At 40.9% G+C, this 18,844-nt stretch overlaps 1 protein-coding gene across 3 annotated transcripts in view; it reads right to left on the minus strand.

Annotated features, from left to right (window-relative positions):
• Window positions 1–18,844, minus strand: part of ACVR2A (activin A receptor type 2A) — an 853,417-nt gene that overhangs the window by 440,682 nt on the left and 393,891 nt on the right. For all 3 annotated transcript variants that reach the window (XM_069616514.1, XM_069616513.1, XM_069616515.1), the window contains one exon: window positions 10,832–10,975. In XM_069616514.1, the coding sequence (XP_069472615.1) occupies window positions 10,832–10,975 (144 nt within the window). The remainder of the gene's footprint in view (window positions 1–10,831; window positions 10,976–18,844) is intronic.

Here is an 18,844-nt window from a genome sequence, read left to right on the forward strand (position 1 = left end):
GTTTATACATGCTAGAATATGTGGTAAATATTTGAGTGTGTGAAGGCATGAATGTGTATGCAAGGTGGTAGTGAGCGATGTGGTTAATGTGTGGTGTATACAGTATCTATGGTATTTTAGGGAGTGTACAGGTATCCCTTTTTTGTTTTTTTTTTTAATATCCAGAAAATGGCATGAGTATTTAGGCATGTGATGGCAGTACCTACATAGTGGCGAGTTCCTTGGCCTATAATGATAACTTCAGGCAAACAGTTGCATACCAGATATATGGGTCATGTGCAACGTTCTGGTTTTGGGAATGGCACAATGCCACGTAACGAGTCTGAAACCCTGGAGCAACTGACTAGGCCCTTTTTCATAGTGAGGGCAATTAATGTAGTACCATCAGTGGGTAATAACGTAGTATACAAAGCTTAGCAGTGGTCCAACACCAGAAAGATCTCAAAAAATATAATCACCCGATTAGAATTATATGATGGAAGTACAATGCCAGCATATTGAAATGCCTAGTAAATTGTGCTAGTTGCTATTGTCCCATGGCAAACCAAGGCAATTTGTGTGAATACATGGCAATGTTGCAAGTTTCTTACTGTATGAGGAATATACCTGTAATAGGTTTTAAATTAACACATCCTGCCAAAACCTATGACATGATGGTACCTTGGACATGCAATTGTAACGCTAAGCAAATACTGAATGTACATGGGCATGTGATCGCAATACCTACAGTACCAAGATTGAAAACCTTTTCAGTAGGCACAGTTGGCTTTGCCATTAATTTTTGCTACAATAATTTTTCTCTGCCATTGCGCATATATTTTTTCCACAGTAAATACAAAACACACAGGAAGTAATCCCCTTAAGTGCAATTCCCTCAGTCTTCAACCCGACCATTTTTCCAAATCCTGACCCCCTTTTATTGGTTGATGCCCTTTAAGGTTTAGCAATGTGTACAGACATCGCTTTTTTCCATGCTTAAATTGTTTTTACCTCCCAGGAAAGAGCATAGTTTGGCAAGGTGACTGCATTTTACCCGAGCAAGTGATTCCAGTCCCTGGCTTTCTAATAGATCAATGCATTCAGGGAGTTTATTTCAACTGGATTAACGCACCAGAAAACAACGATTTTCAAAAGAAACCACAGTGGTGTTCGGGTGGGATGGAGTCAGGCATTTTATTACTTTAAAACTTCTCACTAACGAACAAAGCAACCTAGCCACCTGCTAAAATAGCATAAATGAATGCCAATTTCTCCCCTTCTTATATTGCGCCTTTCTTTAGTCATTTACTTTTGTCTCCAAATCCTGCCCCCGGAACAGCCTACTCCTGCAGGCTCTCTAACCCTTTTGATTAGCCAGCAAGACAATCCTCCACCAGTGCTATACATACATTATGAAGCGGTTTATGCACGTTTAGTTTCGCAAAGAAACACATTTTCTAGGGCAGAATTCTTTTAAACCAAACTTTGAGCATGGTATTAAGCCATTAGGCTGCAGCCAGGGAGGTAGATTTATTTGGGCAGAGAAGGAATTTGTGCCCTGTCTCCGGCCATGGAGTAAAAAGAAAATGCATGAACATCCCTCCGTGTCTGCTATGAGAATATAATTTGAGAAAAAAAGCAATGTATTGAATGCAGTATATTGTGTGTTCTTAAAAAGGTTTAAGTATAACACAATTATCATTTGTTTTATGTTCAAACACCTCTATTACTAATGTAACAACATAATATGTAAATGCTGAATAGTTTCATTGATACAAGTACACTTCTGCAATAGCCCTCTCATGTTATGACTATTGTCCAGGTTTAGATTATTAGTGTCAGAATCTCTTGCGCCCCCTGAAGCGGATTGCGTTTGTGTGAAATTTAACACAGCGGTAAAGATTTCAAGTTGCAAGCTGCTAGGCAGCCATAAAAAGTCACTCAATCCTAAACTTACAAACCGCGCACCATTTCCTACTTCAATTATCTTTAGCCACTGGCTAATGCAAATGTTGCCCCCTATTTAACAGTGTTATGTTATATGTCACTTGTATAGCGCCTACTGCCATTGGTATGACCTCGAAACACTGGGGGGTGGAACTCCCTTCGGAAGACCGTGGTAAGCGATGTAAGAGGTGGAGGAAAAGATTTCTAAAATGCGTTTTTAGCAGGCACGAAGGTGGGCCGGGGTTGCTAGGTCCCTGGAGGCTACATGTAGTTATTGGTTCATGTGATTTTAATAAATTAAATTGGAGAATGCTGTAATAACGACAATGTTATAATGAAAAATATTAAATGTTTCATTTTTCATGTTGCCCGCCAAGCCCCTATTTCCCTATGCTTTCAAACCCAACGCCTTCCCCACTAGTTTTAACCCCTTATCCCACCCATATACATTTAAAAAAAGAAAAATGTATGTTTTTCGTTAAAAATGTTCGTTATTACAGCATTCTCTGTAATTTAATTTGTTAAAATCACTGCATACCTAGTTATCCTGTGAGATTGGGTGCTGTGGCAAGTTGTCAGAGGAGTGGATTCGTCAGGAGGGTCAGATTATGTGAACTGCTGGTCCGAATTTTTGTATGGTTCTCATCTGTATTCTATAGGATAAGAATGCGTGTTATGGATGTGAGCAATTGAGAAGAGTTTGATAGGTATGCAGGTGAGTGGGCCGAACCCATGCAGAGGTGGTTCTCTTTTGTTGTGGATGCGTGCTTGCCGTTCCATCGAAGAGCGATTGATACCTATTTGGAGGAGATCTTACCAAGTCTTTCTTAAGAGCTTGACTGGATTCCTTCCGCAGTGGGGAGGAGGGCGATGTGCCCTTCCATGTCGATTCATCAGGTGCCCCGGCATTCCCTTTAAGGTGTGAGAAAGATGCTTCCAGGAGTTGGGTTGAGTTTGTTAGGCTGCTGAAGGGAAGAGCCAGGTTTTGAGAACCTTCCTAAAGGCTAGGTTATCTATGCTACGGATGGTTAAAGGGATCGAATTCCAGATGGTGGGTGCTTGGTCTGGGAAAGATGAACCCTCTATTCTTGACGATTTTGTCACAGGTATGATGAGAAGTGCTGTGCCAGATCGAGGTTTCTCAGTGCCTGAATTTATAAAAATGCTTTACATTACAAAATATATTGAGAAAACATACCTACTGAGATGTTGCTAAACATCTGAATTTATGCAGCTCTACAAGAGTTGTGTTCACTGCAAATATGAAAGTTACATCCAAGTATGCATACCTTAGTATAAACAGGTATTTTGTAATACTGTACCCACCAGGGGGGTTGGAAATCAGCAAAAAGGGATACAGGCGGCAAAATACTGTTGCAGGTAGGTAATGTTTCACTTTTAAATGCTTTGCATAGATTAGCAAGCAATATTTCCACTTTGTGAATGGTGTGTGATTGGAAACATTTCATAGCACTGCTGGTTCTACTTTCGAATCTGCTTGTGTGTGAATGCAAAAGTGATTAGGGAAGTTAGAAATTGAACATCATGGCTCTAACTTTGCACTTGCCACTGGCTACTGATAATAGACTCTTGTCGAGTAAGAAAGGGGGTGCTGTGTGTATATAAAAGCCTGACGGGGCAGGAGACTTTCTGCCCGTCTAGTAGCTTACAACCTTTACCCATCCACCATGTGGCAGCTCTGCATATGCGATCTAATGTCACCTTTGCTAGAAAGGCGAAATGAGATTCTTTGAAAATAGACTAAAATATAGTAGTTTGAGGCTAAATCAAGAAACATTTTTGTTGAAAACATGGATATATGTTCAAAAAACTACCTTAATCTTGTGGACATTAAGGAAATGTTCTCCACCGATAGGTCCTGTAATTATCTTAATTATGTTACAGATGTGAATTACATTTAAAAGGCCACTTTCAAAGTAAGATGCTATAGAGGGCCTATGTGAACAGGCTCAAAAAGGTGGGCACCAAAGTGTGCAGAAAAGTATTTCAAACTACCGATTGTAGGATTATCTACTGTCCAAGACGTATTAATAAATATTTCATATCTTTCATAATACTGAAGCAGTTCATCTTGGCCTATTGTGCTCCGTAAAAATACGTTTTTCCATTTACTAAAGTAGCAAAAAAAATATGTTTGGATTTGCATGCTTCGTAAATATTCCTGACAACGTGAAACGTAATGTCTAAACTGTGGATTCCGGAGTGAAGCTGCTACGTTGAGTGTTTTGATTGGGGTGTGTGACCTTCAGTTTTTCGCCAGTGAGAAGGTTTTGATGTGGATGTAGTCTCAATGGTGGAGCTGCTGCCAAGTGAAGATGCGGATACCACCTTTTGAGTGCCAAAAGTGGTTTGGCAAAGGAGTAGTGTCCCTTGATGTTGGCACTGATTTTTTATACTCTGACCTGGTGGACAGAGACGTATGAAAGGCCAATTTAGTTTAGTGACAACTCTGGGAGCTGTAGCATATACAGTTCAAGGTAGCAAGGCAAGTGGTCAAGGCTAGATCTTAGGAGTGGTGGGCCTACTAAGGGGTCCTCAAGGAGTACAATGTGAAAAGTCAAGGAACACACTTTGACAAACAAGTTATAGAAATACTTTTACCTATGGCCATAGAACACTATGAAAAATTACTAGCAGCATGTAATTTCACACTAACGAAATAAAGGATGCATATACATAATCACTGGAGTAGGGCAAAACACAAACCCCTTCAAAGAAAGTGCATTATTAGTATGCAGCACTACAGGTCCACAGAGATACAACACTAACTTTAAAAGTTCATCCCTAAGATGTATGGGACACTGTCTAAATGTTCGCCAAAGTTCCACACAGGTTTTGTGGGTCGGCAAACGATTAGTGGAGGGTTCTGGGGTCCAATAAAGAGTTCCAAGGGGTAGAAGACAAGTTGTTCTAGTGAATAAAAGTGCCCCCACTTTCACAATGCTTGCGCGAGCAAGCACTGGCAAAGCCAAACTGTCACAAAAGTTTCTAAAAGTTTAGAACTTTTTCAAAAGGAAGCTAGGGGTTCAAGTAAGTACTGTTACAACTCGCCCCCCACACTCTGATTCTTCTTAGGACTTGCAGGCTTCAGATGAGGGTCCAAGGTTGCTTTTCCGGCCATCAGCTCCGGTCCTTGATGCCCAGGGATTGCAGGTTAGTGCACTTCTCTGGTCAGCGACAAAAGCTGGTGCAAGGTCTTCAGGATGGAGAATGCAGAAGAACTTGATGAAGGGCCCCTCTCAGCACTGGACTGGACTTGATGCAGGAAGGCCGTTTTGGATGGGGACACACCTGTTGCGGTTGGACTTTGCCTCCTATCTCGGGTGCCCTCAATGTTGGAACCATGAAATTCAGTAGAGAGGAGTCCTGTAGCACAAGCTGACTATCCTCAAAGTTCCAGGATTTAAAGCGAAATGGCATCTGCAGTACGTTAGCCCATACTCTGAGCTGGGCAGCCACTGGGTGATCCAGGGAAACCTCCGAGGGCTCTTCGCAGAATTCCGAGCAGACTATGAGAATGGATGTTCCCTCCACTCCAAGGGTCAAAGCTCCTCCGCAGGACTTCTGAAGATCACATACAAGACAGGGCTCTTCCAGAACAGCAGCAAAGGTTGGTTGCCAGGTTTTCTTCCAATGGGTCCATGGTCTGCTTGCATGTCTTGCAGCTAGAGAGGGTACTCGGCTCCTTCATGTTTCTTCCAGGATCTCTCTGGAATGGGTGCAGATGTCCTCTTCTTATCCAAAAGGCATGCAAGTCTTGAAACTCCCACTAGCCATTGCACTGCTCATGCAGACCATTCAGACACACTGAAACCAGCATGTGGATTGGGACCAGACAGTCCCAACCCACTTCCTGGCAGCAAACACACAAGGCCCGCAGTAGCCCACGAAACTCCTCAGATTCCCAGGAACTGGAAACCCATATACAGATTTACCTGTCCTCACAGGTTAGGAAGAAGGTTTAGTGACAAGATGGCCTAAGGGACAAACAAAAACCCTAGTGGCACGGCCATGTTTGGACACTAGCCACAGTAGGTAGCCAAACATGCTAAACGCGTTAAGGCTAAATAAAATGACACTAAAATAAATGGCAAAAACTGCTGCCACCAGCTTGTCCCTCAGGCACACCTAAAGTAACCAAAAATCCTCAGTGTTAGTTTAGGGTAAAACAAAAAGTGGACCCCATTGTACTTTGTAAGATGCATTGAATAATGATATAAAGTTACAAGTGGCAACAATGTAACAAGACAAAGGGAAACAATGTTTCCCAGTACTGACAGTCTGAAGGACATGTCAGTTTCCCCATGACCGATAAGCAAATGTAAGTGCAGTGAAGCCTCCAGCTTCTCTGCAAAAAGTACAGGTCAGATTCAAAAATAAAAGCAGAAGGTTTGGGGGTCCATACAAATGGAGGAAAAGAAGCTGTAGAGAAGTCTTTCCTAACACTTGAATATTTTGCACCACTTTGTGCGCCAATGGGGCTGGTGGAAAAGTGCAGACAAAATATCTGTTCAATGCCAACGGACTGTGCATATTTGGATGCAAAGATAGTTGTGTTTTCACTCTCTGCTTGATCACAAATAAAATATGAAAAATATCTGTACTTTTCTGAGTAAATACTCTTATGTACCTGGTGTAGTTGTGGCATAAGGGCTTTCACGCTCCGCAGGGTAACCGAATTGTCTAGGCGCTGACACGGCACCAGAATTGGCTATCTAGCCCCAGTGGCAACCTGACTCGGGAGGACCACCTATCAGCTCTATTCAGAGCCTTATCTCTACTCCATTGGCCCTGAAAAAGACTTAGGTCGAAACGCGCGTCGGACTTTGTGCACTTACCTATGTTGAACAAAACTGGCAATTTCTGTCCAACTTAATGTTTTGAAATTGTGCAGGTATTGTTTTTTTGACAACAATAATAAAACAAATGACTAAGACAACTAAGATTCCTCAGACCTGATGATGAACCTAAATCTCTAGCAAATCAGCTATATTCATGGATCATTGAATCCTCCCAGCGCCCGAAATTATCCATAGGTTTGCCTTCCCATCAATTGTGGCATAAGGGCATCTGCAGGGCAAGTCTGGATGCCTGGCATGCGATTTGCCCACAGGTGGATGGTCCCCTTCAGAAACACTATTGACAGATTAATTCTGCTATTTGAGATGGGTGTCGTCAGCAGGGTGCAAAATGCGCACTTAGCACTGGCTAGTGATAATTTACTCTTGGCAAGAAACAGTGTTCAATCTGTATGTATAGACTTGAGGTGGTAAGTGAAGTTTTATGGCTGGCTATTAGCTCACAGCTTGAAATTGTGCACTCTGTCAGTGCGCTTCTTGTTTGTTAATATACTTCTATGTCGGACCTAATCAGAACAGTTTTCTCTCGGATTTCTGTCTGGAATCTTTAAACTGATATACAGACTCTCAATATGTCTACACAGGTTCCATGTGCTGTCATACAAAGCACATATGCCCCTTCCCAATCCCCAGAGGGGTGCATCTATTGGTACCGTCACTTAAGGAGAGCATTTCACCAACTGTACGAGCTTTTGTGTTCCAACCAACTGATCTTCACACTGCCCCTTTGCCCATTGAGTAATACGCAATTCCTGCATTGGTATGGTGTATAATCTTGCTTTTGGTACTAGGCAGATGCTCGATTCCCTGTATTTTTTCATTACATTCCTCACTGTCGGATAGGTGTTTCTGGCAAAGGGAAGGTTTCCACAAAGGCCTAAATTCTCTAATGAAGGAACGTCAAGGAAGGACCTAGGAGCATACCACTTCTCCCAGAAATGTCTTGCGCTGTTGGGTTTAGACTTAATTTTTCAACATTGATTGTGAATTTCAGATATAGAGTCACTGTATCGCCCGTGCCCATGTTGCATTGAGTGGCTGTGCTCACCTTTGTCATCCAGTGCCTATGGTATAAATACACATACTGCTTTTCTGCATACAGGTGATGCCACCAACAATTGCTCCCCTCTGGTTCTGATATTATTCCAAATTGAGGAAAGTAGAACTAATGAGTGACCTCTGAGACATAAGTACTAGGCTTTTGGTGTATTGAAATGTGAAAATAGGAAGCTTTAAGGTCCATGGTTGTCATATTGTCTCCTTGCATCAGCAGAGGTATGAATTCCTGTAATATTGTCATGCAAAATGTCTTTAGTGGTCTTAAGTCTATAATTGGTCCCAGTGATGTGTTGCATCCTTTATGGGGAGATTGAGGTATGGTAAATATATACCAACATTATTTTCCTTTATTGGTACCGCCTCCTGTGCACCCCTTTCCACACAATATTTATATCTCAAAGTACGTAATGCAATACATTAAATATTAAGGTGTTTGAGCGTTTCCTTCTTGTATCTGAGATCAAAGACCTTTAAAGTGTCCAGTTAATTAAATTGGAATGTCATATGTGTATTGCTATCAAGGACAACGCAAATATAAGGCAAGGCTGCCAAATATGCACAACAAACATTAAGATGCTCTTGAAACAATGTTTTGTTAAGATCAAATAAGTTACTATTGCAATACCAAATATACGATTTTTCATTTATTATCTTTGTTGCAAGGGCACGAGACCTTCTGACCAGTGTTAAATTACTCATTCAATTGTACAAAAGGAGGTAAAATATATTTTCCCTTTCGTTTCATGCCACACTTTTGTGTCTCTTAAACTTGCAAATCTGATTGTAAGGCATAAAAGCTTTTTGTGACATTTGCTAATGTTTCTAGGGGTGTAAAACCCAGTTCTGAACAAATAAAAGGAGATCAGTGCAAATTGTGGCACGCCTAAAACTGATCGCCATTAGTGGCCTTCTATTAAACCAAGACCTCAAATACCAAACAAACGCCACACCACAAAATGGCACTCGGCATCCTTTTTGTTAGCTTGTATAAGTGCACATACAGAATAACCTGCATATTTAATATACAACTCTGTATTGCTTCAATCACAAGAATCATTTTTTAAAATTTTAGCTCATAAATCTCTTGTTCTATTTAGGTTACTGGCCAAGCAACAATATTGACGGACAAGATCAGTTGGGCTAGTTTCCAGTTTCCAAATAAAACGCCCCCTCTTATATTCCTGGGTGTTAGAACATTTCTACAAATGTAAAAAAGGCACTGTTCAAGAGTAGTTTTTTGTCAGATCATTTAGTGAGGAAAAGGATGCAAATGCCTTTAAAACAGAGTTATAATATTATCGATTTATAGACCTGTAGCGAGGGCCATACTGGGAGTTATGCGCCCTGAAGACTGAGTTAGAGGCCTGAGCGAAGCAAGGGCCTTTAATGAGGTATGAGGGACCTTAACGCCCGGTTCGGCCTGAGCTGCAGGTTGCTAAAGCTATTAGAACACACTCAGTATTTGATTAAATCAGAAAATAAATGCTGTAGAAATTAACGTAAAGTAAATGCAGGTGTGGGTAACTATTCCTTGTTTTTATAACGCAGGTAATTAGCATTGGGGGAGTGGGTGGAGTGTTTAAATGGGAAAAGTAAATTTATGTGTCTGTATTTGTTGTTTTAATCAAGCAGAGGAATGCAGGAAAAAAGATTTTTTTAAGCAAATATAACGTGCATTTATACAATTATGTATATAAACAAGTGTTTAAATAACATTTAGTAGATGTTCCCTGTTGGGGTTAAAAGTTTTAGAAGATAAATTTACCTTTTTTAATGGAGTTTTGTTTTCTGGTCGTTGCTTCCCTGTGTGATGTTTGTAATCAGGATGGTTGGCTTTGCCAGTACTTTTTGAGCATATATCACACTACTAGTAAACATTTCCGTATTGTCTATACTATCCACGATAACAGTGGACCTACCGAAGTCCCACATCTCATTCTGACAGCTGAAAAACCCATCACAGCATCAGAATAAAAGTAGCAGTTTTAAAACCCCAAACTAGCGTTTGTGCTTCTAACAGCTCGTGCCCTCGGACTGGAGCCTGGGCACGCAAAGCATGCCATAAGATGTTTTGATGGTTTGTATTAACATTGTGAAGCATTTCTATGTATGCAAGAAACAAAAATGCAATTTCCTAGCACTATATCTTTCAACAAGACTCTCTCAGGGAGGACCTAATTTTAATGCTTTAACGATACCACGTTAGGCACGCATTCATGGCAACGGGCAAAGTTAACTGTTGCCAGTGCAGGTGCGAAAACGGCACATTAGGGAGGCGTCAACAATCTACTTTGCTGCAGAGTTATGGCGTAATTAAAGTTTCCGGACTATATTATATCTGCGGGCTATACTAGTATCTATAGCCCGCAGATTAGTCAAGCGGGTGTGTGGAAACACCACTAGGGTGTTCTAATGTTATATAGCTGTAGGTTAAAAAAAGCTTTGTGTAAGGAAGGGCATGCAAGGGGGGTGGGAATTGCTCAGAACTTTAAGCATGAAGAGCTTGTGGTCTGCCACTGAGGGACAACCACGCACACATTTAGATCCAATGAGGTGCAGCCCCCTCAGGGGCGAACATTACGTGGCAACATTTTTCTACCACAGTACATCTTTTTTACACACTTTGAAAGTCATAGTAGGCTATTAAACCAAAGTAGTGCACAGAGAACACTTGAATTTAAATCACATTTCACTTTTTCTTCACTTTGCATATATTCAATGAGACTGGCCCAATGTGAAATCAAGATTTTAAAAACAAAAACACCACCACTACATTTATAAAATACATTTGATACGACTGTTCACTAGCACAGATCTAAAGAAACCTTAACATGTTCTTGTTTCTGGCACATCAGTGATGGACAGAGAGAGCACACAGTAAAGCGAAAATACTTTTTGAACTGGCCTCTAGTTTTGAAAGCGTTTTACAAAGAACATTTAACAATGCATTACTGTGCACAACATACCTGGATTGGAAATATCTTTACAGCTACATATTCAGTTAACAACTGAGCTTTCCAGACGCATCCAAATCGACCCCGAGCTTTAACTTCCAGTAGTTGCAATGGTTTTAAACCAAGCAGAGGAGAGGGTGGTGGAGGCCCCGGATCCTAAAAACAGAAGCAATTGAATACGTTTACATAGTAGAGTAGCCAGGCTCAATTTAAAGATTACTTGGGCAAAATATTAACAGGCAAAGGACATTTATTCTAAATGTGTTTTAAGCGTGGCTTGCATTTAACAATATGATCTTCAATTGTTCATTCTGATCAAGTAGGGTAAGCCATTTGAACAAAGTCACTAGGTTAAAAATAAAATAAAAAAAGATGTCCCCGAAGCGAGAATAAGCAGCACATTTTTGAAATGACAAGTCAAGATGCTCAAAACAACAAACATGAAGGTTCCTCTGCACCATAACACTTCAAGACTGCCTTCATATTTCTTGTATTTGTTTTTTCAGACAGAGTTCGCTAAATCATAGCGTCGCACTTAGGACTAAAACTGACAATTACTGTCAGTCCCATGAGAGAACATTTTACAAAAATGTTTTGGTACACGTTACTTTACGGTTTCATCTATTTGTTTTCAAATATGCAGAATTTACCATCTGCACACATCTATGATCTCAGAGAGAGAACTTCGATCTTGATTAATTTCCTCAATTTTTCCGTTTTTTATAGGTTTCTGATTTTCACATGAACCCTGGCTCCTATCTCACTCAATTTAGTGGCGAGCTGACATCGGTATTTGAGCATGCACAAATGATTAACTCTACACAAGTAAGAGGTCTTTCTTCCCCTTCTTGAATATTTTCTGTGTTGTAACACGTATGAAATTGCAACAATTACAAGTAACATGAAATTTATTAATTTTAATTAGATTGAATCAAGACAAGGAAGCTTAATGACATTTAAAGTGCCACTTTGCCGATACACAATTCCCAAATTCATCACATCACGGATGTATGATTAGTTTTTACTACCAGGTAGGCACCTTTGGGTGGTCTCTCCTCTCCTATGTTTCTTTACTCTTTTTGTGCAATATGAGGACTCTGACAATTTCAGAAAGGGACTAATTTACGAATTTATCAATGTTTTAGATGAGGGCCGGTCCTGACCTGCACATCGTGCTGCTACGCGGCTGTTCATCAGTGACACCGGTTTCTTGTCAGGAATTTTGTCCAGAGTATCCCCCCAGCATTTTTGTGGGTAAGGCTCTATTTTGGACAGATTAAATTTGCAGTCACATTTGCTTATTAAAGAAAGTATTTAATTACCCTGTTAAACGAACATAATCTATATAGAAGTGCATTTGGAAATGTTAGTAATTTGTTTGTTTTTGTTTGTCTGCTTCCCCGTAGGGATCATTATCTAATTTTCTGCACCGAGGAAGGAGTTTCTTTAACATTAACGGTCCAACAGGTGTCCTGCCGAAACGTATATAGGTCTAAGAGAGATGGAGCTTTATGATTCATGAGGTACCTTCATTGTAGATCTCTTTTGACACAAGTAATGGTGCAATTGTACATAGGCAGATCTGTAAATTCATACCATTGTATGATTAATTGTGAATGTGTATTTATTCATCATTCAGTCTAAATATTGATTTTGTTTAGTTTATATCATGTATTTCTCTATTTTCACTAGTAGATCAAAATATATGTGATTTGAGTAATGTGCTTCGCTAATGTACACATTTTTTATTAGGATTGCTTATTTGATTTTCAGTCCTGACACTTAAGTTTCTTTTTCTTTTTTCTTTTAAGTTATTGTGTTGAAAGCCTCTTTTTTCTCTGACCGTACACTATTTTGATTATGAAGAAAGTTGAGCTTTCCTATTCAAATAAAATATAGGAATTATTTGTAAGACAAACTTTTTGCCTTTTTCACTTCTTTGGCTTATGTTCGGGTTCTTTAAAGGTAAATAAATAGGGATATCTTTCGGATACCAATATATGAACAAGTATGTAAATGAAAATTATTCAGAATTGAATTTATTCTATACAGTCTTTGGATATTTTTTGTTTGTACATATACAGGACCCTCACCAGAGCTGTACCACTTTTGGGATCATCCCCAACTTCAATATCCATAACACTTTAGAGGCATCAACGGTCCTCTCGTTTTAAATGCCCTGCACAAATATTAAAAGACCCTGTAAAATACAGAGGCGGTGGTGCAATTATCATGATGCTATAGTGTAGGTGATGGTCTAGTGGCTATGTTTCTGATTTTGGAACTTTGATTCCAATCGTATGACCACGAAAACAAATTGTGCGATTTTGCAGACCACTGATGTTTCTCTATTCCATAGGAGAGGTGGTTGCCTGGACCTGCTTTTTTTCTTCGACATATAGTCCTGAATTTACATTGGGAAAACAAAAGTAAGAGTTCCAGAATACAATGAACAAACAAAACCAGGACTGAATGAAATTTACTAGTCTACAAGGAAAACCTGAGCCCTCTGGAGACGGGCAAATCACTTAAAGGGATGGTCTAGTAAAAATGTTTATTTAAAAAATAGATGGGCAATATAAAAAAAAAATACTGAAAAAAAAACAAAAGCTACCACTGGGTGGCTTTCCCTTCATTAGTGCTGTAGGCGGAGGACAGGGACCGGAGACCAGAGCGGTAGCTTTTGTTTACTACAGCTGGCTGGCCTTTCCTTCATTAGTGCCGCAAAAGCAAAAGCCAGCACAGGAGGGCCTCCATTTCACAAAATGGATGTGCCCATGTGCTTGCTTTTGCGAATTTTGAGCTTGAATAGCTCAAAATTTTACATAGGAAGTTTTAAAACGGAGAATGGTAGTATTTTTTTATGCTGCCTATCTATTTTTTAAATAAAATTTTACTAGACCATCCCTTTAATCTCGGGGTCTAAATTATAAACATGTGAAAAACCAAGGAAATAATGTTTTTTCTAGTATTTTTCAAAGTTTATGTTGCCCTTCCTGTCATATCTTAGTTTCTGCAATCTGGTTTCAAAAGCAACTCAAATACCACACAGGATAGCAGATAAAGTTAGAGATGTTCCTGCTGCAATAAATGCTCCATATAAAGTATTCTGTGCCATGTTAAAACCAAAACACCTTTTTTTTCATTCAATTCATATGAACCTTTAGAAAAATCCTCAAAAGTAATTTGCCACGGTAATTAAAAAAACATTCACTCAACAGGACTCATTGACAGAAAGCAGAGCAGGCTCGAGCAGTTCTTTTTGTGTCAAAGTAGGGCTTCTCAATGCTCAGGAATACTATACACGTTTTGTTGCAGAGGAGCTAAGTGAACGCGATAGTTTGCTTGAAGCCAGAGGAATACACCATGTCGTCCAGAAAGGGCTCTTTTTGAGGCATTTGACCTAGTGCGAAAAAAGCATTAATAAATAGCAGTGTGTTTTATGTGATGAATCTTGCTGAGCCCTCACAAAGACCCTACCCTAAGTCTCCTCCCAGCTGGCCAAGGAAAGGCAGCTGATACCAGATTCTTACCCTGGGGGTTGTATTAGCCGGGAGGATCACTGGGGAGGAGAAGGGCCCCAAGGGAATAGAGGGACTCTGTTGGGTGAGACGCAGTATTTGTCTTCCTCTGGGGAAGAGATGTCAGGGTTGCCAGAATAAGTAATGGCTTGTTGTCAAAGTGAGATTTCTTGCTCCAAAGCTATTCATCATGGGGGCACGAGGTAGGGAAAACTGTCCTAATCAAATATCAGGCGTAAGGATCCCCATCATAAAGTTGCCCACATCTATAATGTTAAGAACTATTATAGTCAACAAGAGAACACTAAACATGGACATCAGAATATTACCGCCTTAAGTTCTGATAAAGCTAAAGCTCCTTTGAAACCAAAACAATCGACTCCTTTTAAATTTCTTTCTGAAAAGGTAGTCAATGGAAGGGAAGTACGTTTATATAAAACATTGTTCATCAAGAAAAAGGTAAGTTGAACATTGGGGACTTCAAGTCCCACAATGCCCAAAGTACTGGGGGCGAGGCAGAGGGATTTGGAGGCATTGCACTGCAAGGTGCAGTCTAATGAACCACACCTGAGGGTCTGGTGAGTATTAAGGGCCCCCCCTCATGTGCAGGCCATTAGGAGAAGCAGAAGGTGGCGTTCTAGTTGAGACTCCAGGATGTAGTGCCAGCAGACGTTGAAGGGAAGCAGACAAGCCGGAGCCGCCGCCGTTTGTGAAACGGATGCCGGTTTTGTGAGGATTTTACCCTTAAAAAACCTGTATGCAGAGGATGCGTGGCGGGAAGCATTGTCCCAGATAGCCTTCACCAGTGTGGCCTTGTATGCAGAGTTTGCGCGGAGGGAAGTGTTAATGTAAGAAGCTTTCCCCAAGGTAATTTGTACTCCGGTGGCGGGTGAGCACCAGAGTGCTGGTGGAGCGAGGAATGCTCCTCTCCAGACTGGTGCCGGCCACGGGAAGCAGAAGTGGCAGCGGAGAAAGAAGTCTCGTATGCAGCACCCAGTGAGTTCACTAGTATATTGTGACCCCGGAACGCTCCGTAATCGCCTGCTGGCCACTAATGAAACTATTGAATACTGAAATAATGCAAAGAAACTAAAGTGGCAGACAAAGAATAACATTGCATACCAATCTGATACAAAGTGGCTAAAGTGGTATAAGAACCATGGGGACAAACAAGAAGCCTATAATTGTATTTTCAAAGATTGAAGTAGTTACCAAAATGTAAAGAGGGCAATATTAAAAGGAAGGTAACAAAAACTACCATTGGCAAAGTCAAGAGAGGGCAATTAAGAAGCAAGCCAATTGTAATCCCTATGGCCAAAGAGAAGTAGAGGCCATAGTTGATAAAGACCAAACAAACATTGTCTAAGCCAAAGAAGAGCAAGAGTGATAAAAATCCATTACCAGAAGTTTGTTGATTTAAGACTGTGAAAAAAAAGTGTGACAGATGAACTGCCATCCTGATAAAAACGTACTCAGGAGGAGAGGAGCATAATTGCCATTTAATGCAAATCCCAAGGGTGGAACAGAATGGCAATGTGTTACATGTTTTCCCAGAAGTAGTCCATATTGAAGTTGTTGATACTGATATTGTTGAAAACCAAAATACTTTTATGTGACACGAGAGCAGCCATACCGATAGAAAGCGTTTAGGAGAAGAGCATAACCTGCATTGCATGTGGTACAAATAGCATTGATGTATTTCATGTCTGTCCAGAAGAAGTATTAATTGCTGATGTTGAAAGTCAAAAGTTGTTTGAAGTAAACTTCACCACAGAAGTGCTTGTAATAGTGTTAAAAGCTTTTAGTCCTGGAAGGCGAGTATTCCAGGGCAAGGGACTTTCTAGAGGCAGACCTGGCAGGTGAGTGGATCAGGTAGAAGTGCAGTGTTTAGTTCAAGACTGAACAAAATTAAGTGGCAAGACCACTACATTATCTTGTGAAATCATCCTGACAAAACATTACTGTTGCTAAAGATGAACTGTCGAAGTGTCTTTGCTACAAGTGGAGAGGCAGAGATTGTCATTTCTTTTGAACTGTTGGAAAGTCGAAGTGAGACTTTTGGAGTAAGAAGAGCCTTATCAGAACTTTGTTGTAGAAGGGAACTTTCCTGATTTTGAACTGTTGATACAACAAGTTCCTGCTTTGAATTTGGGGAAGGGGACATGTGAAACAGTTAGGTTTATGCTGAACATATCTAACCTTTGTATTATATTTGAATTGCCATATATTCCCTTCATGTGAGGGACAGATTCCTTTTTTAAGTGTTTCCTTTAGTTTATTTTGATAGGCAGAGAAATACTCTTCATGGTAGGGATAGAGAGGCGTTTATCAAACCCTTTTAAGTTAATGAAATGGCATCTTATGAAAACGCTTTACAAAGTTGTCCGGCCTCACATTTCGGACCCCTCATACTTAGCAGAGCAAATTGTCTCTAACATGAGGTGCTTTTACATCTAAAAGGATATCGTGTTGGGTTCCATTGAGACCGCGTTAAGAAAATGCTGTGATGGCGGACAACATATAGTTAGGACATAACTAGACTGCACAATTGGTTTTCACACTGAATAGGTTCTACGGCACCTAATCTTTGTCTGAAAATTAGGAGTGTGGTTTGTCAGCAGGGAGAGTGAAAAGGTTATGTGATCTATGGTAATGGCGTGATCTAGGCCAGGTGGGTCTGAAAGCTAGATGGAGATTTTGATTGGTTGTCTGATGGACTAGAGGTGCCCAAGCAAGCCCAAGTATTGTGGGGCTTCGACCAGATTAGTTAGAATTAACTAGCCATGTTGCCAGGAGATCACAGGTTGTTGCCAAGCCAGCTGAATAAGAAGTGAGTACAAGTGTTTCTCGTGTTCGAGATCAATTCATTTGGAAAACAGAAGGAACGCCGCCGGAGAAGAGGAAATAAGGTAGAGTTACGTTTGTGCCATAAGGTTTTCCACCCATTTCCAAGTTAAGGATTTGATGGGGTTGGATGCCATCAGAATAAATGTAATCTTTAAGATGATGGTGGGTGGGTTCCGGGACAGGGACAGGCCATTGGGGAAGTCTGCCTTAGAGACAACTAGAGTATTGCGCCAACAAGACCTTTTTAAATCCTCTCTCCCCTGATAACGCCTAATTAAATCCTGTTAGCTAGGTTATCGTTAATAGAAACATAGCAGCATTTTATTAATGAATCTTTCCTTTTCAGTACCAAGGTAGTCGCAAACACCATGCATTTCGCGGTGACTGGAAACTGGATTAAAATGCCTTTCCATTGAGGAGCCCAACCAGACGGGGAAGCCGGTTCTTTTAAAATTCAAAGACTTTGTTTATGCAGCTTATTAGTGTGTGAAAATAAAAGGTCACATTTATAACAGAGATGCTAATCCCATCACAAAGAAAACCTTCACAGACACGCCTCACCTTTTGTTCATAGCCCAAGTATGCTGATGGTATACAAGTAGTTAGTGAATATTAAGGAAGCAAAAAAGGGAAATCGCATAATAGCTCCTCATTTAATAGACTGTCTATGCCCAACTCTCCACGCGCCCACAATTCACCTCACTACGTACACCTACCCTGTTCTCACCTAAATTTAAACGTTGTGGCCATAATAATCAATCACCCACTGAAGTACCACAAAGGGATTGGTGTGATTTTGTTGCGTTAATTTGGTTGTGGTGGAATTGATTACATTATTTTTCTTTTTTGGTCGTTTTTGCCGCAAATATATGCAGCCCTGCAGCCCCTCCCTTAAACCCCCATATGGAACAAGTCACTTACCTGTAACTGTTCTCCTCCAGCATGGGTCTGGCATGGATTCATATGAATAGTACCCGTCAGGCCGGGAATCCTCAGTAAAAGAAAACAGTTTCACTTTCGTTTATAAACTGCATTTCTCCTATAAACCAATCACTGAGCTCTGGGTCATACTGCCCCAGCCAATGACTGCCCTCTCCCGAAGCCCCTCCTCTGGCAGCCATCTTCAGATGACCAAGAAGAGCCGCAGGAGGGAGGGTTCGCATGTGAATCCATGCCAGACCCATGCTGGAGAACAACAGTTAACTTGCGTCTTCTCCAGCATGGGGTCTGGCATCGATTCACATGCTCATGACTAAAGAATACATAGCAGTATATACATACACAACCACGGGAGGTGGCAAGGCTCAGCAGAAGCAATTACTCTTACCTCTTTACCACGTCCACCTTCAAGGGAACAGGTTGCGTAGCACTGCATGGCCGACTCTGGACTCCTCCCTGGAATCCCCGTTGACGCAGTAGAATTTCGTGAAGGTGTGCGTAGACCTCCATGTAGCAGCCCTGCAGATGTCCAGCAGGGACACACCAGACAGGAATGCCGTCATAGCAGCGATCGCTCTGATAGATTGGGCTCTCGGACGGGCAGGCACTGGTCGGTTTGCCAACCGGTGACAAGGAGTAATGCAGATGGAGAAGTCTTCCGGAAACTCTTCGTGCCGGCCACATAAAACTTCAGCGCTCGGGCCACATCCAGCATGCA

Source organism: Ambystoma mexicanum, chromosome 9 (genome assembly GCF_040938575.1).
Source record: "Ambystoma mexicanum isolate Mex_15411 chromosome 9, UKY_AmexF1_1, whole genome shotgun sequence".
Lineage (NCBI taxonomy): Eukaryota > Metazoa > Chordata > Amphibia > Caudata > Ambystomatidae > Ambystoma > Ambystoma mexicanum.